The sequence below is a fragment of the Anoplophora glabripennis genome, unplaced genomic scaffold (assembly GCF_000390285.2).
Source record: "Anoplophora glabripennis isolate ALB-LARVAE unplaced genomic scaffold, Agla_2.0 scaffold147, whole genome shotgun sequence".
Lineage (NCBI taxonomy): Eukaryota > Metazoa > Arthropoda > Insecta > Coleoptera > Cerambycidae > Anoplophora > Anoplophora glabripennis.
The window spans coordinates 82,228-103,910 of NW_019416251.1; the positions used below are offsets into that span (position 1 = coordinate 82,228).

At 36.3% G+C, this 21,683-nt stretch overlaps 1 protein-coding gene across 1 annotated transcript in view; it reads right to left on the bottom strand.

The window, feature by feature from the left end:
• LOC108909607 (Down syndrome cell adhesion molecule-like protein Dscam2) overlaps positions 1-21,683 on the bottom strand; it is a 151,551-nt gene that overhangs the window by 60,859 nt on the left and 69,009 nt on the right. Inside the window, exons 3-4 of the mRNA XM_018713990.1 lie at positions 6,277-6,603; positions 2,615-2,776 (exon numbers count right to left, since the gene is read on the bottom strand). Coding sequence (XP_018569506.1) covers positions 2,615-2,776; positions 6,277-6,603 — 489 coding nt within the window. The remainder of the gene's footprint in view (positions 1-2,614; positions 2,777-6,276; positions 6,604-21,683) is intronic.

The window sequence follows — 21,683 nt, forward strand, 5'->3', positions numbered from 1 at the left end:
AAGCACGAATTTATTGGATTTTGATTACGGTTCACACACGGATCGAGAATATTCCCAGCAGCACTCAATTTCAGCCCAGTTAGATAAAATACATAATTACGGACAATCCTTATAATCCTCGTACGATTCCGGTATTAATTCACGCGATATACCTACTACTCTTTTTTTTTTTGGTAGACGTACATTAATTTTATATCTGGCTGGTATTTCGAGGGCTAAAATCCCTGGTAACAAAGCGGGGAATCTCCCAGTTGCCTCCGTCGCGGACCAACGTAACAAAGACCCCGATGTACTATAACGAGCAGCCCCAAAGAAACCGCACCGCGCACACTATTAAGCTTTTAAAGTTGCAGCTTTTACGGTCTTTCACACCTACCATTACTCTTTAACGAGGCGGAAGAATGCATTCCTTTAAACGTTGCGCGGAACCGTGGAAAATGTCCAACTTTGCCCCCAATCCTTCAAGATGGTGCATGGAAGAATAGTTCAATTTTTTTTTGTTTATGAATGTAGTAGCCTCAATAAATATATTTTGCTTTCTGGGAAATTACGAGCCATATAAATTATACTTTGAATTATCCGAGATTATCCCAAATAAATGTATTTAGCAAATGAGATAAGAATAAGTAGGCTGTGAACATAAATTAGTTGTTGTTTATTAGGGTACATAAGCACAAACCGAGTAGGCAATGACCCGGATAAGTGTTAATTAGGATAGGGTAATAAAAGTAGGTACCTGGGGACAAGGATAAAACCGAAAACATTTCGAGGCACGGACCAGAAGTCAGGAAGCCTAGTCCCTGCTCGGTTGTGTCTCGTGTTACCAGCGAAATTAGTAGAATAAAGTTTTCCATGCTACTTAAGAGTTTTTCTCCTCACTTGAAGACCAAACCACTACATGAATAACCGCGAATAGCATAAATAGTAAATTTAACGACATAACTATCTATTTCTAAATCGGTGCACGTACCTGCATGCACGTCATCTTCCGGCGAATATTTATAACAAAGTATTTGCGAAGCTGACGAACATATCATTTGAAACTTTACGTAACCGTGCTGACTACAATTCACTACCTTTTATGTCGGAGATAGTAAACGCCGTATCTATTTCAGTTACTTTGAAAATGTACACGCGGCGCATACGTATGTTTCATTGTATAAATATGACACATTCCGTCGGACGAGATAGGATCCATTTGTTCCTAAAGGGATGCCATAAAATATACGCCTTAGTCTGCAGTCGCTCTCGAGAGAAAAGATTTACTGGGGCGCTATTTTTACGGATGACGGTTGCGAGCTTCAGATAACGTACGTAGCTCAAACTCGGGGCCCCTTTATTTGGTTAATTTAACAGCATAAAAAAGGCGGGGAGGAATTATTAAACGTTTGACTTCAACTCGTGTGATGAAGAAAGATAGTAAAGATACAGTGTCCAATTTAGGAATGCTCTTTGTAAACAGAATTCCTTTTCTGAACACTTACCACATTGATACAACGAAAACTTTTTGGAACCGCTGACCAAACCGACAGCTCTGCTTCTATTTACAAGTATAGGTGCATTGTAATTTACAATAAAACTTGAACTAGTAATCATCTATTTACTATAGGAAAGGGGACAAAGACAGGGCGACCCGCCCTGTTCGGTCACAACTATTCACCTCCTTTTATGCAGTATGTAAGTAGGGGACGATTTCAGAGGTTCTCAACAAGTTTCAACAATTTTTTTATTATAATTAATTTTATGTATCGCTTTTATGATTTTGATTATTATTGTCTACCACTACAAACTCCTACAAAATTTGTAAATATCCTGTACAAAATCCAATGACGTTTTCTAAAACTAAATAGCACTGCTTGCAGGCTTCTGTGACAATTGTTAATGGTTGAACAACTTTCGGAATGATTGCCATATCGGCTATTTAGACTTCTTGACTTTCGAGGACATGCCGTTCCCTTCTTCAGCTCAATAAGTCTCAGTTCAAAATCATACATGAGTTTGATTTTTTTTTAATTATAAATGGTTTACATAAAAAACTTGTAAATATTAATTTCATCATTGATATTTATAATGTTTTAAAAATTAATTGATATTATGATAAAACTAGGTCAAAACGAGAATTGTCAAAGTCAAAAATATGAAAGAAATTTTGAATGGAAAAAATAACAGTATATAAGGTTTATATTTCCTAAGAAAGTAACTCTGCAAGGGGTTTTATAAATCTGTCATAACTTCAAAATTTGTTTTGCTTTTTATTGTGCGAAATTTTGGGCTAAGCTTAATTTAATGGCAATTCATTAGATCCACACCAAATGCTAAGCCTACCGAGATTTTCCTGGAGATCAACGCAGTCCTGAAAGATGTTTATCCTTAAATTTATTTTTATATCCTCAGTATGTAGAAGGTAAGGCACATTCAAACAACTAACAAGATTATTAATGAAAATGCTGAATAACAATGGGCTCAGGACTGACCCCTGCGGAACACCGGAGATGACTTGAAACCTCCGAAGCACTTATATCAACTTGTATATAATAAATAATATATAGTAAACAAATAAATAATTTCCCTTTGTTGCTAACTTTTAACTAAATGTACTATTCTAGTTGCTTACCTCCCTGGAGAGACGGATAAATGAAGAAAGTAGGTTCTTGAACCCATGATATAATCCTAACTAAGTCTTTGACAAAATTTGGCACAATGCATTTTAACACTGCTGTGCAGCCTCGTGCTGCTCCGATCACCTCCACGTCAACTTTGAAAGCCTGGGTAACCACTGAAAAAAAAAATCTTATTGAAAATACAATTTACGTATAATGATAACCATTAAATTAAAACCTTGGGTGGTAGGGCATATTATTGTTTTGTAGGCCCTTTTGTAGATTATAAGAGGTATATGTAATATTTCAAACGGCACCTTCTGATATATTTTGCGACCAATTTTCTGTACCTACGAAAAATACCATGCATTACTAACTAGTGAGTACAACAAACATTTCAATGCAAAGCTCTGTGGCCCCCGATCATAATTGGATTGATATGATCAATGAAAGACAATCTATTGTCATATGTCACACTTAGATCCTTAACATTATCACCGCATGCCAGTAATGCATCATCAGTAGTGTAATTCAATATTAGGGTCCTTTTTTTAGAAGTAAATGACCAACTCTTCTAGTATTAAACAATCTTTCAAGTTAGATTCGTTCAAAAATAGCTTCAAGTCATCAACAAAAAATAGACGATTATATTTTAGAGACAGAGATAAATCGTTAATAAATAAAGTAAAAAGAAGTGGCCCCAAATTTGTTCCTTGGGGTACTCCAGATGTTGCTTCAAAATAGCTGTTGAATGTAATATAGTTTACGTTGAGAAAGATAAGATTTTTTTGATTTAACTTTGTTGTCCATATGATATGCTGTATACTGAGTAAATTGAACCAGATTGGATACAGTAGATCGTTTTGGAACAAAGTTATGTTGATTTGGCAAAATATAAACATCGACAATGCTAAAGATTAGAGTATATAGAGACATCTCGAAAATATTTGCGAAGTTTGAAAGGATTTATCGAAAAAAAAAAAAAAATTATATATCTCTGATTTGGTTTGGTTCGTAAATTCTCTGTAGTTGTGACTAGCAGTCAGTACCATGTACTTTCAGATTTTGGAACACATGCACGCAGCGTAAATCATCCTTGATTAAGCAACCGCTTCATATGGATACATTAAGGCGAAACGTAGAATATTCCGTCTGTACACAAATTTCCTCTTATCTTGCTTATAATTGTCTGGATACCGTCCAAGTTCCCCCTTAAATAATCCCCGGACGCGGTAACATAAAGGGCAGATAACTCTGAATAACTTTGCTACAAGAGTTGTGTAATGAGAGAACATTAAATCTCCACGGGCTAATGTCACCCGAGTAATAACAAAAAAAAAAGGCAGTGCGTCGTTTTCGCTCGGAATAAAAAGCTACAGCTTCCATCAAGTCTCAGTCGCGGCTGGATTATGTTTGTAAATTGTGTACGGATTGTTCAAATTAGATGTAGAAGATGGATTCGAAACGAACGAACAAGTGGAATTTTTTTTCCGGATGAGATATTGAAAGGAATAACCTAAAAAAAATATTAAAAAACAGTAAAACGAAAAAGCCCGTCAGCTTCGATTCAATTCAACTCGATTCTTTTCATATTTTTCTTCATCAGCAACGTATTTATTTCCATTCTGTTTGTTTTACTTGTTACGTGCGGTCCAAAATAAATATAATCGATATCCAAGGTGTTCATAACTTAGCATGTGCCGTCTGACCACATCGACAATTGTAAAATATTCCCTGGCGCATACCTACGTTCCGTACATTATTCTTGCATTAAATACGAGAGAGAGAGAAAAGCGACTGACGCCTCGAGGCTAAAAGTACCACGCTGAAAGGAAAATAAACAACATGCAAACACATAGAAATGCAGAACAAGCTACCGTCAGCTCTGTTGAAGTGAGTAAATGTTGGGATTGTTCGGTGGCGCAAATTGTTTTTTTTACAGTATTCTTTCATACATGGTCGTATTTTCTAGACCTGTATAAAAATTCTTTCAATAAATATTTATGTGAGAATAAAGACTTTTCAGTAACAATAGCGTATGAGACCCTACATTTGATTTTTATCCAGGCCAGTGTATTGTATCTGCACAATTGTATATCGTCTGTAACCTTCTACATTTCATAGCACTTGGTAAATCAAATATAAAAATATAAAACGAAACTGGTCCCAAGATGCTACCTTGTGGTACTCAACTTTTTAGTAGTTTTAAATGTGGTCTTAATTCACGATTACCGCAATATAGCATCCTCGTCAAGTCCAGTATAAAATAACTTTGTTAATAAAAGCTCAAATCGATTGCCTAAACACATTTGGGTCCGTCTTACTCAGTTTCTACGAACTAACACAAATGTTATTTCTTCACCATAATACAAAATGTTGTCTTGCTTCACCATAAATTAAAACGATATCCGTCAACTCCTAGTTGCTATACACGCAAGCCATTTTTGACACTAACTACTAAAAAACTATTGTAAACACCACAGAAAACAGGTAAACACTAATGCAACGACGATTGTAAAATCGGACTTCACTATTCGGAGTCGCTGACGCCACATGGCTCTCCACGCGTATGACGCTACAGACTACAGTTGCCCCAGCTATGTAATAGTTGAATGTACTACAACTTCAATAATTTTTTTTTCGGAAATTATAAAGATTTTACAATTTTTTTTCAAGATATTGACTCTATTTCTCATGCCGCATCTATTCCCAAATTTTTTTGGACAAGTTGTGAATCACCCTGTATAGTATTGAATATATAATTATCATATATTATAATTTTATTAAATACAAACAAATCAGGATATCTGCTTCTTCTGGTCGACCTTGCTCAACCAAAATGACCTGTCTGTCTTAAAGGAGTGATAAGCAACGAAATAAAAATAAATTACGGGCAGGAAAGTGCACCAAGAGGAATGATAAAATGGCAGATAATTACAGTGGGTATTTTCAGGTCCGCGTCTGTTTTGAAGTTAAACAAACATAATCACCCCATCAATCATCAGAAGGGCCGGAGATTCCACACGAAAAAATTACTGAATAAATAAGGCCGGGTAAATATGGATATTTATCTTGCGAACTGCGTATTTCCTTATTAAAACGTTGTTTATTATTTGTAAACATTTCATATTTTTCTGTACTAACTTTTTGATTTACGTAAAGTTAAACAATTTTTTTACAGTACAATTATGGCAATAATTACGATCTTTGGTTTCCCGAAACGCACAAATTTAGACTACAAACTATAATTGATTAAAAAAAATTACATTACTTACTAATAATTTTATTTAATATTGTTGTGTGCAAAAAACATCGTTACAGATGAATCAAAATCACGAATAAATGTTTGCTATATCATGTATTATGCAATATGTAAAGTAAGTATTAAATTTTATAGAAAATTTAAATACGGTTACAATTCCCTTTTTTACTTTGAGAGAGCCGCAATACAATGGCGTGCCAAGCGAGTGAACCGACACATGCGTGAACCGCTGCCTCAGATTGCTTTTCACGTTCATGTCACGTTAGTATACTGTTGCCTTTGTTATCGTGCGGATTCCTATCCGTTAGTGATTATGGTGATTTATTGTAGAAAATTGAATTTGCTGCTTTTTCATAAATAATGCGTACGCCTATGTCCCGCGGCTCAGTCCTGACAGCCTTACCTATCACTCACCTGCTCTAACTTGGACATCCCTGCTGATGATCCTACCGACGTTGTTGCTCGCCACACACCTGTAAACAGTGCTGTGAATGTCTTGACGGTAGGCCTGAGCAGCGAACGGCTGCAGGAATAGCGTGCCGTTCCTGAGCACTCGCCGAATGCCGGACACGTCACCCACGGAGGTGCCATCCACGGAAAGCCAGTCGATGGAGGGCTGGGGGCTTCCGGAAGCGGAGCAGTCCAACCAGCCCCCACTGGAGTTGGAGAATTCGAGCCTCGACGGTGGTTCCATGACGAAGGACGGGCCCCGCAGGTGCGAGTCGAAAGTCAGTGCCGGTTCTGGAAATAACAGATTTTGTTTTTTATTCCTACATTTTTTTCTGAGGGGCTGAAATTCAATAAAATTTACTGGAATGCAGTCTATTATTAATAGTTCTAACCGAGTAAAATTTGAAAAAAACTTTAGCGGTATCAGTAGTGTGAATATATTGGGGTGATGACGTCAGCAACGAGACTCTAGCATCGCAAAGATGGAGGTCGATATACAAAAACGAGCTTGAACATCGCGCTTTTGACAAATTCAGTGTAACTTTTTACTATCCCTTCTAGAAAATTCTGAAAGTAGATTTAATATTTTAACATCAAGTACCTATTATTGTGCATTCATTAAATAATCAATTACAAGCCTTATTTTAACGCTTCCGCGTGATACTTATTACCACCACTTTATGGGAACCTCTCCCTTATATTCCAAGTGAAAAGTATTATAAAGACTCACCATCCGAACTTCAAACCGTCTGCTACTGTAAGCTCCAACTAATTGTAATCAGTCGACTGGTACAGTTCGATAGAGAATAAAAGATAATCGCACAGCCAAAAGGACATTATCCGAACGAACATCTCATTCGCTAGGGTGGAGGATTATCTCTCATATCTTTGACTGGGTAAATTCTTTCAATCAACGCCTTTGGGCCCGTGAGGATTACGGATAGATCCCGCATGTCCTCTTTAATTCATTTTACTCATCTCGCGCGAAACTAGAGACTTGAAGCTTCATAATGATTTTTTTTATCTCGATATCACAATTTTTCACACCTTTCGACAATCACTAAAGCATTTTTTGTTCCTTTAATCTTTTCCAGTAGTGTATAAGTGAACATTTCTCGAGGGAAATTTTTTTTAGTTTTCAAATCAAATGATTGAGGCAATATAACTAGTGACAATCGAGAAACTTGGAGGGCGATAAATGTCTAGACATAAAACAATATTCACCACCCCAAATCACTCGAACGATCTTAAATTGGATATTCATTATATGTTTACTTATGTCTTTAGTATATGGAGTTCTAGTATTAATTCTGTTTACGAATATCGGAATACAAGATAGCCACCAAACGACAAACATTTTATGACACATAAAACATATAATTTGGGCCGTTAAATAGATATTACGGCAGAATGTAGGTCGAATACTGAAGGCGACGCTAAATAAATACGTTATCGATGCTGCCATTGCTGGATATGTTATCGCTATGAGTTACAGCAGATCCATAGTGCAGCGCAAAGCGCTGGGACAGCTCCCAATAACCCATTCTGTGGCGCATTTGTAATTTCCACGAGGATTTAATGGAAATGCCACGTTGCATATGCAGCTTCTGATCTATTACTGGTCAGTAGAGACGATTTAAACCGCAATTTACAACTGCCTTTTATCTTAGGTATTTCACAAAGCACCAATTGTATTCCAAAGTTTATTTTAAATACAATTTAATGTACCAAAAATATTAAAAAATCATCGACGTAGACTTTGATTTACAGAACTGCATGTTCGTGTTAAAATAAAAAAGTCAACTTAGCGAAATTTACAATTAGATAAATTAGTGAACCAAGTTTCATCAACCTATGTTATACAGCCTCAGCCGTATTTCAGAAAATGGAATGCTCGTTTTTGCTTAAAAAATTGCTCCTGGTGAAGTGTCCTGTTTAATATCTGGGCCACCGTGTATTTGTAATAAGTAAAGTTAGTCTAAAAGAAGCTATCGAAGAAAAAAGGAAAATCAGGAACAACCAACTCTTACAGAATCCGGGAAATGTTTAATTTAGTTAATTTCATTAAAGGTTGGTACAGACGACAAAAACCAAACCATACGACAAAATTAAAGCTTCCGTGACGGACCATTAAAGAACTGAACTCGGGGGCCCTGCATTTCGATCCTGTAATGAAGGCATACAATTTACTACAGATTATACTAGTGAGAGGAGAGAGGCAACGGATTGCGACTGGATGAGGACGGCTTTTGTTTCAAATACAAAAAAGCTACGAGCGAACGGAAGACACCAGCCTGTGTCGATTCAATACTTTTAAAAGGTACATCTGCTAGATTGGATATGCATTATATTCTGGAGGGACGAGGATTATCCTAGAAGGCGGCGCGCTCACGCAGGTTTAGTTATAAACGAGGTATTTTGTAATTGCATGCTTAATGCGAAGCGAGATGTGTCACAACACCAGATTAAGCAATTATGTGGAAGTGCGATTTATTACCCGGAGTGTACAGGGTGCGGCGTTTTCGTGGATTGCACATTTCCAAAATAATTACAGTTCTTGTCACAGATCATCACTAGATCCCCAGATTTAGCGTTAAAGAAAGAAAAAATAGAAGGAATTTGGTACAGAGCACGTAACGTTGAAAGATGAGAGTAATTAAATCACTCAGAAAACATCAAATGTTTCAAAGTATCTAGAAATATTTCAAAAAACTTCGAAATACATCCAATTATCTTAAAATCCTCTAAGACCACTAATGTCCAAATATTTCAAACCTCGAAATCTTCGAAATACATTGGAGAACATGTAAATATTTCTAAATACTTCAAAAAGTCTGAAACTTTTTCGAAAATATTCAAATGCCTTTAAATACATAAAAAACCTCAAAATATTTCGAAAAATCCTGTAAAAAAGTACTGTGAAACCATCGAATACGTCATAATACTCCGAAGACTTGAACAGACGTTGAAAACTTTTAAATGCGTTGGAAAACCTGTAAATATATACATCAAAAACCTCAAAATATTTCGAAAAATCCTATAAAAAAAGTACTGTAAAACCATCGAATATGTCATAATACTTCGAAGACTTGAACAGACGTTGAAAACTTTTAAATGCGTCGGAAAACCTGTAAATATATACATCAAAAACCCTGGAATTACTCCGAAAACCTCCAAATTCGTTAAAATACCTCAAAAACTTCAATTTCAAAAGCCGCTAAATACTTCGATATATCTGGAAAACTTGAAAATATATCGAAAACCTCAAAAATCTCGAAAACCACTGAATACTCCGAAATATTTCAAAATGTTTCTAAAACTTTAATGTGCATATAAATACATCCAAATAGTTCGAAAGCCTTTGAAATAGTACTTCAAAAAATATTTATAATATTCGAAGTCGTTATCGACCTTTTGTTGACACATTTTGAGCTAGTTTGGGTTGAAATCTGGAATCTGGAATACTAGGGAGGGTAGCTGTTAAAGCTACAGCACTTAGGCCCATTGGGCTCCTTGTACCTCCTCCCATTAGGAGATCAATCCACTTGAGCCATTAACCAACCTATTACAGTGAAGAAGGTGGTGACATACCTTAAATTGGAGTAAATACTACAAGACAGAATATTGATAAAGGTACAACTCCAATTAAGAAGTTAAAGTAAGGTATTAATCACGCCTTCTTGATCAATTTACTCAGTAGATAAATCCAATTTGGAACACTCTCGCATAAAGCTCTGCAACAATGTAGCATTCTCAGTTTTGCATTCCAGGTTACCATCTTTTTGGACCTTTGAAAAATGATTGGTGTGACAATAGATGGAGATAAAGAGGTGGTGCATTCTTGGTACAGACACAACTGAAAACATTTTTTTCTGATTACATAAAAGAAAAACAGCAAAAAATTGGTAGTATTGGTAATACTCCCCGAAAAATTAATGCATCTGATAAAGTCCAAGCTGCTTAAAGCGCCACCGAACCACCAGAATTTGAATAGTATTTATTCTAAATGAGCCATTTTCCCGTCTGTCCTTAATGACGCCTCAGGAGGTCATCGCATTCTTAAACAAAACCAGTAAATAATCGCTCTTGGGTTAAAATTCATTACCCCACGATTAATTGCTTGTCGAATCTGGGGAGTTGGAGAAATATCTAGTTCTTTTGTATTCCTCGCTCTTCCTCAAAGGCATTTATTAAAAATATATAATATCAAGAGACCGAATGAATTATACTGTCGAAATTACAGCGCGAGAGACGACCACGCGTAGGATGATAAATACACGCCGAAGGAAAGTCAAATATAGCACCGCGATCGAGCAAATCGGATACGTCGTTCGAATTGATAGTTAATAATCGAATCTTCGGCTGTTTACATCCATCCGTGAGGGGGGGAAGGGGGAGAAGAATGTAAATGACGGACGTCCCGTAGCAAATAGTATTCGCTGGGTCGTGCCCCGACACTTTCAGGACGATCAATCACTCCGTAACAGACATACAAAAGGCGGGTTTGATGAGGAACTGTTCCAACTATTGCCTGATGAGGGCCGGTTGTTGAAGGACTGGCTTAGCTTGGAGCAGAGTCAGCAAATAATGGGCTTTATTAAACTGAAGAATTGTAGACAGATAGTACCAGAAGTGTTCTCGGTGTCCCAACTCATGAATAAGACAATTCAGTTTCAATAAGGTTTCAATCGGAATTGAGCCATGATGCTAACATATTTCTGCATTTTAACGAATCGTTTCAAAACGTATCTAAAAGAAATCGAGTTTATACGACGTACAACATTTATCAAAACATCCCGTGTAACTTAAGGCTTTTGAACTTGCGATTTTCTATAAACGTTCCTCCTACTGCCGCTTTTTGCGCGTTGATAAGTTAATGAAAAATCGATACCAATCCGCGTCTACAAGTTTCTATCCCAATAACGACGTGTTAGACACACCACATAAACACTCCAAGTCATTTATTTGATGAAAATCTGAGCCAGCCTGACGTTAATCCGATAAAAATGATGGAGCGGCCTGCCATTTTTTCTGGAGCCTCAAGGGGACAATGCGGTTTCAATTCGACGTTTCAATATGTCACCTGACTCGTATAGGTGGCATAGGATTCGGTGAAATATTGTCGCGTTGAGAAAATTACACGCGGTATGCGGGTAATTTACAAGCTAAATTGAATTTTCATAAATATTGTTAGCGAAAATTGTTTTTTATGGGCCTGAAACATCTTTACTGAACGAAGGATAAGAAAAGGAAAGCCAAAACGTGACTAGGAGGAAGAAGAGAGTTTTTTTTCAAGGAAGCAGGAAATAATGTCGATATCTATATTTAAAATTTGTATGAACATTTATATTACGATATATTAGTTGAAGTTGCAGGCCTTCCTGGTCGAGTATCATCTTCAATTGACTGACGACCACTTTTAAATCGGAAAAACTATTCGTAATATTGCGTACGATCCAGAGCATCATCTCCGTAAGCTTCAAAAGTTGAAACGTTTCCGTGAAAGTTTTCCTGTGGTTCACAAAATTTATGTTCCATTGTTGTTCCAGAAAATGGCACATTGCACTCAAATAACAATATCACGAAAACTAACTGAGATATTAACAATCCAAGAATATGTGATAAGAAAGGTTATGCGCAACGCAGTGTTGCCAACCGCATATCAATTAGCACGTAATTAAAAAAATTCTGTTATTTTCTGAACATAGGTAGGTACTTCGTATTAATGTATCCATTTAAATGACTAATTATAATTTTTTGCGCATCATTAGTTAAAGTCTAATTTAGTTTATTAAACCTAGGAACAATTTCGAGGATATTCTTTACATGTCTACAAAAAAGGCATTTGAAGAAAAAGTAAATAAAATACTTATTTTTTACGAATTTTGCCACAAAACACAGCCAAATGTTTAAAGAACTATTAAATACACATTCTTCATTTCTATTGAAATATAATACAGAAAAGAATAGTAATAACACATTAGAGCTTCGTCGGACAATATCAAGTTGTGAGCTAGTTCGTACGGTTAGAACAATGGTTAAAATATGTCACTAATAATTTATTCTTACCCAAAGAAATATTTGACATTGCCTACTGCGACTCACCCTATGCATTTTCCGTTGAGATACGAAGGCAAAATAATTCATCGCAGCGCCTTGAAGTGTGCATTTTACGGAGCAGATCGGGGAAAAGGGAATGATATTATGATAAATGGCAATGTACTGTCAGTCCTGAACTTTCCTCCCGAAGGACCAGACGGATAAACGCTGGATCTCGACCATAGAAACTAAAGTTCTTGCCACAGGCGTTCAGTACGCATAGATATACAAACATAAAGTTTATACGGTCGGCGTCGGGTCATGCAGGATTTACAGCTTCGCCACAAACTGCTTCGTTATTTTCTCCCACGTTTTGGGAAGAACAATTAAAGTTACATGCACTTATATTTTGCGAAGCAAAGTATCTTTGTTATCATTTTTGTTCCTATTACATTAATGTGTCGATATTGTTTAGTCCTCGTAGTGGTTCGTATAACGTGAATAGTGGTTCATATTTTACTTATCGGTAAATGAATATTTAATAAAACTTGTACATACAAGAATGAATAATTAGTCCCATCGCGGCTATTAATACTTAAGTAACAGTAAACTAAATACATTGTAGTCCTTGGAAACTTTTCCCTCACAGCTGGAAAGCGTCGAGGCTGTACCAAGTTCCGTAGTTCTTAAGTTGTTTGATTACATATTTATGACTTGTAAACTCTAATCGTTTAGGCTACTGCGAACGCTGGTTATTTAAAATAAGGCTAATAAGTGGGCATTAAAGTTTTGGCTGGCTCGCGGAAAATAAAACGTAAAAAGTAGGTCTCAAATTATTTTGCCTAATTTTCTAGAATTTTAATTGAACCAAACCATTTTCAATTAAAATTAAATAGGTTTTTTAAGAATGTTTTGAATTAATATTAATTAGAACCCTCAGTAATGCCTCTGTGACTTATTTCCGTTTAAATAAGGAAGGATTACTTCAAGGCATCGAAAGAAAACGAATACACTTGATTTCGGGTCGTGTACTGACACTGGCCAGGGACTTCTGCTCTGGTTATAGAACTGCAAGATTCCAAAGTCGACGTTCAATCTCGCTTCATGGTGGTGCCAATTCTGTTAACTTCTCCATCTAGGAATCGGGTTGCTATTTTATATTTATATAAGGCAAGCCGATCTCGCGTCCCAGCTCAAATCTCGTCTGGTGTTTTTGCGGAAGAAATATAAACTGTGGTGAAATTTTGATGAGGTTTGGGGTTTTTGGGACGGTTTGCGGCTCTGTAAACAGTTTCGAGGTTGAATTCGAAACATGGATGACAAATTCGATTTCCACTCAGCACCTTCTGTTTCACAGCAACTACTTGGTTAGTTTTCCGCTCGTAGGGCTCTGTACATGGCTTCGTGGGTCACTTTCGAAGGTTGATTGATATTCTAAATCGCTCGAGGCTTATAATAGAACAGTATAGATGAGCGTTTCAAAAATTGTTGGGCAAAATGTCGAAATTCCATTGAGATCACTCTGTATATCTCTCAATTAATCAATTAACTGTGTAATCGAAATAGGTCATGCGGAGTGAAATGCTCTGTGGCTAATTGGAACGTGTACATCCACTAATAGATTTCTACTTCGTAAATATACCCAACTGTTTACGTCAGATTTGATTAAACCAAAGTTCAAATTTCGATTTTACATTATTCAAAAATTATTATAGTTTAGTTTAGCATTCTCGTTAATCAAATATGCAGTGTTTTCCAGGTCTATAAATTTCATAGTTATTTTACTTAAATTTCAAATTTCTGTTTAAAATAATCAATAGACTACTGTCATTGCATCAGACAAACCTGTTCTTTTGAGGTCCAAAATTGAAGTGCAAGTGCGATTGGTACCTAATTTCGAAACCGAGACAGAACAAGGAAAAATACGACTGGGAACACCATTTCCTTGTTAAATAAGGAAGCGATACTCCTTTATTTTATTTAACGATTAATGCTAATAGATCTATTTACCGTAGGTCTTCTGATAAAACGTCTCCCTTCTGTAAACGAATTTAGTTCCCCAGAGGACTTTTTAAATATTGATGAGCGCCTTTCAGCAGAGCAAACAGCACACAATACAGTCATTTTCTCCCTTAAAATGTTTAAACTGGGGTGGCGCAAGTATCAAGTGCAAGTTATATGTTCTGGAAACGAAATATAAAGCGGTATAAATTAATGCCCCATTATATCTTAAGTCTGCAATACGGACGAAATTGTTTGGAATGAACGGGAAACACGGATAGTGTTTATTATGTAGGAGAGAAACTACCCCCGAGTTTATTTGCACTGGTATCGCGCTTATTGACTTCGTCTTATTGCCATTGGAGTTGTTACGAACTTTTTTCTAAAATCACTCAATAACTGTTCTGTTCGGGTCATGGTGGTGTGTGCGATTGTTTATCCAAAGGTTCTTCTTAGCCATTGCTGTTTTTTTGCTGATGTAATCGCTTTTCCATTCCGCCAATGTTTTGAATTATAAAATTTTTAATATGATTCCGCAGACGCCCTCCAGCGGTTTCTGCCTTAGATTTGGACACAATAAATCTTCGTACGATTCATAATCACTGTAAAACTAACATCATCATAGAGTCTTTTTCCCTCTAATAACATGTATTGAGACCCCTTCCACCTTCCTGCAACGCTCTTAACAGACAAGCAAATTTTATCGAATTCCTAGCTCGACAGAATGATACGTCGCCGACAATATATCTCCTCTGGTGCACCCAAGTTTGCATTCGAACGGGAAATTCTGGTACTTTTCACGAAATAGATGCGTCGCAACGTGTTCCCCATTGTTACAGAGATATCAAAGTGAAAGCTCCTAACTCCGGACTGGCGTACATTTTACATGTCGCCCTGGAAATAAATGTACGTCGATTTTCCGCGTCGCGATGGCCGTAATGGTCTATTATCCGTCAATTTTATTACAAAAGTCCCCATATATCATACGTACAGATAGGAAGCAGAAATATGGGGATGACGGAATGCGAGTGTTTTTTTATAAAGACCCCGAGGCACGATATCAATTGCAAGTTTATTCAGATAAACATATTTTCCTTCCGAGCGAGGCTTTTTCAATATTGAAGTTTAGCATCCCATTTGTGTATTATATATTTACTGTTGTTGTCATTATTTTAAAAGCAGAGCAGTAATCTACAGTACTTGTGATCTATTGTGCTTGCCGCCAGTAGGAGAGTTTAAAACAAACAAATGTGAGAAAGTATGCGCTAGCTCTGTTGAATTCTCTCAACAACAGATTATTTGCATGACATCCCCGTCTTGGTCTGTGATTTCTTAAAAGATTTGACAAGTATTTTGATTACGCTCTATACCGACAACAGCCTTTATCGACAAACTCGCTAATACGTCCCGGCCCAGCACCTTATCTCAAATAATCTGCGCTATCTCGCACGGGGGTAGTTTGATTAGTTTCTCTAATCTCCCAGCAATCACGTTTAGCATAAATTGTATGTTGTTAAGATAAGTAAATCTGCGCCCAACATCAGGATAACTGTTATAATCTATAAAGTTACATCTACCTGCTAAAGCGGACCCATTCCTGCGTTATTATTGTCCGTTACAACAACAGGGTCGAGGCAGGAGGCCTTCTTCGAAGGCCAAAAGCTAGGGATTAATTGTTTCATCGGCTGCTGCGACTTACAAGGGACGGGGATTGTTTTTCACGTCCGGATTAATTGTTGCGAACTTCCCCTGCTGCATACCTATTGTTCAGGTACAAGAATGGATTGGAAAGCACTCTGCGGGGTTCTGTTCCACGGTTAATTATGTAAGATGTATTGATTCATCGATTATATGGTAAGCTACAGTCCTTTCGCTACGACTTCTTAGAATGGAATCGTTCAATTGCAATACAAACCCATTAGTACAGGTACAAGTCATTTATTTTTTTTTTAAATCAAGTAAAAAATACTGGTGCACTCAAGATTGTTGTGTACGCTACTGGATAGCATCCGAGTTGTATCGGTGTTGCCATCTTTTTAAATCGATACAGATGAAGACTGGTGTGGATGTAAAGTCCGGTGCTGTCTTTGCGGCGATTGCATTCAATCCGTTTCGACCAATAGTTTCGCGACAGCACGTCCTTGATCATGGTTTATACTTGTTTTCATACTTTTAATTATTAGTTTTTTACATTTTCTTTCAAATGTAGGCACATGTTGATCATAATAATTATTCCCATTTTTTATCAACATTTAATATACTTTACCAACTTTCTATAAGTATATTAATCAATAAAATGGCAACAAAATGGAATGACATTCCTCCTTAAAGACATTCACACTCCCATTTCGTGTGTATCCAACATTTTTATGCGTTGCAGCGTACTTAGAAACACTGCTTTGATATAATATTTTATGTATTACTTCATCACATTTTTTATTACTTTCTCCAGAAGGGAGAATAAGTTTATTGCGGCGGTCCCGTAGTGTTCACTAAACATAAAGGTGCTTTATGTTGCTTTACCACACTAATGTTTAGGGTCGTTAAAGACCCAAACAAATAAACTTATGTCTTACTACCCCTGCGCTATTGTGAGCTAAATTGTACTTTATGTTTCGCATAAGTTTGTAGTCGGGGAGGTGTGGCTTCCTCATTGCCGGAATTAGTTGTTTTTGCGTGAGTTTCCAGACTTACTACCTATCTCGTCCGGTCTACAGGGCGATAGTTGAGATATGACACAGTTATATTACGTTAGATCGCTGTCTTGTGTTAGATCTCCTGTAATACATCGAATTTCCTTAAAAGCGTTTGAAAAACTTCTAATTATATCGAGATATCTCGAAATACTTCTAAGATTTTTAAATACCTCGAAAATTTACCTTGCCTTCAGATATCGAAGAACATTGATTTCATTTGAAAAAATGTTTGAACAAAATGCATATGTTTGAGTTAGCTTAATGCCTTTAAAAAAGTGTATAAAAAAGGGGGTGGGGGATATTTATAATAAAATATGCTTTTTTTTAATGCAACAAGTTATTTTACGAAAATTTTTTCTTATTTTATTTTTACTCCATACTTTTTAAATTATTCATACTTATTTCAACACCTTGTACATAACTTTTTACACGGAATTTCGTTTATGGAAACGACCCTATTCCGTGCAACACAAAAAACCCTGCAAGAAACGGCCGTATTATGAGTATCCCCGGACTACAGGCGAACACAAAGCTGTCGTTTAGTAAGACTGCAAGAACGTCCATTAGCTCCCACTTTCCCGCCCCCGCCTCCGCCGCCGGTAGGAATGTATTGTATCTGGTGGTTTTATTGCTGCCATATATTTTAGTTGCGCCCAAAGTCTGAGTTCCGTTCCGCTCGCTTGATTAATCTTCTACTTCACTTGTTGAGCTGCACGCGAATATAAAAATCGATAGGGTTATTTGGATAGGTAAGTTTTGCGCCAGTGTGTTGTTTCCGATGGGGCGCGATGCACCCCCAGGGCCAGCTTTGCATGCAGATAACAGGTGGTCGTTGTCAGCGTTATAACCGTTAACTACGGATTTTTGTAAAAATATGTAAAAAATATCATCGCTACTGTTGCTTGCAAGGCTAAAGAAAGCTTTATTTAAAGTCGTTTCCAATTTTGTTGATTTATACAGGGTAGTTACACAAGAGGTCATTTTTTAAGGGTAATAGTGTGTGTCTCCTGAATACGAATATCTAATTCTATTAACTAAAACGCTATAGTTACCCCAAATGCACAACTTTATCCACAAAGCAACACTCACCAAGTTAGTGTTGCTAAAATCACTACGATCGGACTACCCCTGCGCCCAGCGATCGATGCACTTCATACCTCCCTATACACTGTTAGATTCTACACATCTTTCTAACGTCTATCGTGGTCCCTATCGATTTCTAAAATATTTCCGATGTTACACGATATGCAAAAGATCGTACGAAATACTTCTGTGCAGTGAATTAAATTTAAAATGGGGCAGGATCAAATTCATCAAACACTACAGTCTTTACCGAACGGGTTGAAGCGGGAACGCAAAAACTTAAAATTTACATAAAATTTACATTCAGGCTGAATATTTTAACATCCTTGTGAAGGGCAGATGGAAATTTTGCCGGCTTGCTTGGTTTTAACATAGTTCCGTCAGATTTTCATGAAAACGTCAAGTATTCCGAACTTTTGAAATCTCATTTGTCATCCCTTTATGTTTTCATTAACAAAAAAAAGAGTCGGCGGCATACTGCTCCAGTCGTTTGTTATAGTGCGCAATAAATCACCTTACACCAGAATGCGAACTGTAAAATATATTTAGATAAGGCTGGAAGCAGTTGGGCCACATGCATAATTCATGGACATTCATCCGATGCAGAACTACTCGCGTTGTTATGCCGCTCGGTGATACTTTTGCTTTGACTGACACGCGGCCCTGTTCCGGAGGTGTTCTTACCTCGCTGACGCCTTTAATAACGTAATGAAGGCAACGCGGGACGAACGGGCATTAGTTGGGCGCATCTCAATTAACTAAGTGCTGCACCGTAATGAATTTTGTACTCTTAGATATTACAACTGAGATGTTCTAGGTAAAATCGTTATTTATAAAACATAACTCTACTCGCGTTATATTAAACTATATGGCACAAAAACAAACGAAAAAAATACTGAACTTATGGCGAACATATTGGGAACTGCTGGAGTCGAGAGGGAATGACACGTCAAATGCTAATTAATATGTTACACATGCAGAAAATGAATTAGACATTTATTTCTGACGACGATTGAAAATATTACTAGAGAAAACTGAGAAATCTGTGAGGTAAATTCTCTTTTTCCCTGGAGTAGCCGTATAATTTATAATTCCCGTGTGGATACGGTCTACAAGCAATAATAAGCCGCCTTTGTTGCAGTATGGAACACACAGAAAGAGAATTATTCTTGACAAAGGGCCCATGGCAAACACAATCCCGATATAAAAACATGTTACAAGAAGGAACATAGCGAATTATTTTTGCGGTATCCTACAAACCCCGCTTACAAAGAGAATGGTCATTCTTGAAACATATAATGCAGATATAAGCGCTACTTGAGGTCTGATATAAAATTAATACTAGTTAAATGCTTAGTTTTGTCTCACTGATTTTGTCGCGATAATTGTAACTGCAAAACCTATACATAATAAATATATTTGTATATTTATTTGTACTTAGAAATACGCAACGACTCAAATATCCAATATTTTTAATAGCAACAGCATTTGCCAATGTGCATTGTGTATATTCATGTGCTTAGACGTATTAATTATTATAGGTAGTCCTACTTACAGTCTTTCTAGTTTCTTTTAAAAAGCATTTTACTATATTTACAACAGTACACTTTTTGAAAATTTTTAATATAAAAAAATATATCCATTAAAATATTAACATCTGATCATGCTGATTACACAACATTTTTTTTCATTTTTGTCCCCCTTCCATAACTTCACACAATTTATACGAGTCCACTCGGCAAGTCTTCCACCCTAATCTCGAAACAGCGAAGTAATCAGTAAAAACAAAAGATAAAAAGGGCCTATTTCCCCTTTACCTTTCAAAGCAAGTCGGGGTAGTTTTGTCTTCCAGTCTCCTTTTCATTTTCATTTCCATTTTCTCCGGAAAGAATACATGTAAACTTAATTTATATGTAATATTTCATTCGGTATTTCCTTTAAATCATAAAAACTAATAAAAAAAATTGTAAATTAAAAGACGACATTGCTTCATTGTTGTACAAATTAATTTTCTTCTGTTTCAATATATTACAGTTTCCATTCTATTCTAGTTTTAAACGTTTTTAAATTAATTTACCAGTTAAACCAGGAGATTGGTTGCTTTCACTAGGAAAATACCTTTACAAGAGCGGTCGTCCTCTAGTTCTAAATTGAAACGGTTTCTACAATGGAACGTAATTTTCGCAACAATGGAAATAATTTCATCGACAACGGAGCATTTCCAGTTAGTACATGTTCTTTTACATACGTCCATGCACGGCTGATTCCAGCTGTAGTTTTTTTAAGTCGTAAGCTGTCAAGGTAGTATTCTACAATATAAAGATGGAGAATACTGTAACGTAAATGTTTTTTTGAGTTCTCCGTTAAAGGTACATATTTTTAAAATTTTGCTACAAACTTCTAGAGCAGTTAATACTAAAGAAATAAGAAAAATTGAACATAAAATTATAACCAGTAGCAAGGACAAAGTCTAAGGTTTCAAAGAAGAACTTGTCATATTAAATTTCGACGAAATATCTGAATTCATTACATCTGATATGAAGTCACAAAATCAATTAGAAACAAGCTTCAATTTTCCTCTGCGGGATATCCTGTATATATTACGTAAACCATGTTATAATAAATTCTCATTAAAGGGAAATTGGCTGTAAATGTCAGAAGCATTTTGCTATAAACGTTTCATAACTTGTATGCGAGAAATACGCGCAATATCATAGTCGGTCGGTTCTCATCGAGAAAATCTGATCGTATTTTCTGCTTTCTCAACATATTCACACTCCAATTACAATCACTGGCTAGACGTGAATAAAAAAATCGTATAGGTAACTATTCGCATATAATTTTAAGTGTATTTTTACTGTGGTTTCAGACAGGTCATTTCATACTTCTTGCTGACGTTGCATTGTTACTGAAATCAGCGTATTGGCAGAACATTTTGTAAAATATGTGTTATTCGATAGAATAGATCCAACAGAATAATAAATGGTCCAATTAAATAATCTCCCAGTCGTCTAATTCCGGAATTCTTGTGACAAAGGTGTATTCAAAGGTTTTTTTCGAAGAAAATATCTCCAAAATATGATTTTATAGCCGTCTTTGATGCACAGGAAAAATAAATAAAAACTTGCAACAGTTACCTACTTTTAGTTTCTATAGTGCAACAGCTCAATTACAGCTAAAACGCTCCGCCCGAAATAATTCATCTGACGGCCTTTCTATGGCCATTAAACACCGAGAACTTTGTCCCACACATTAGTCACTGTTACATCTTCAAAATAAGTTTCCGAAACCCTATAAATTCCTGTCATTAATTTACATCGGCTACGCGACCGTCAGCTAAATCATTTTGGAATCTAGGTTAGTTAGAAGTAATTAAACGGTAGTTTCGTGGTCCGTCAAAAGTTACACGGAGACAGACATTTGTCATTGTCAAAATGCAGTAAACAATAAGCAGGATGCAACTGAAATGATTTTGTCTCACTAATAGACTTTCGGAAATATAAAATTTAAATGAGATATACATTTTTAAGGCGCTCAAACTCTATAATGGAT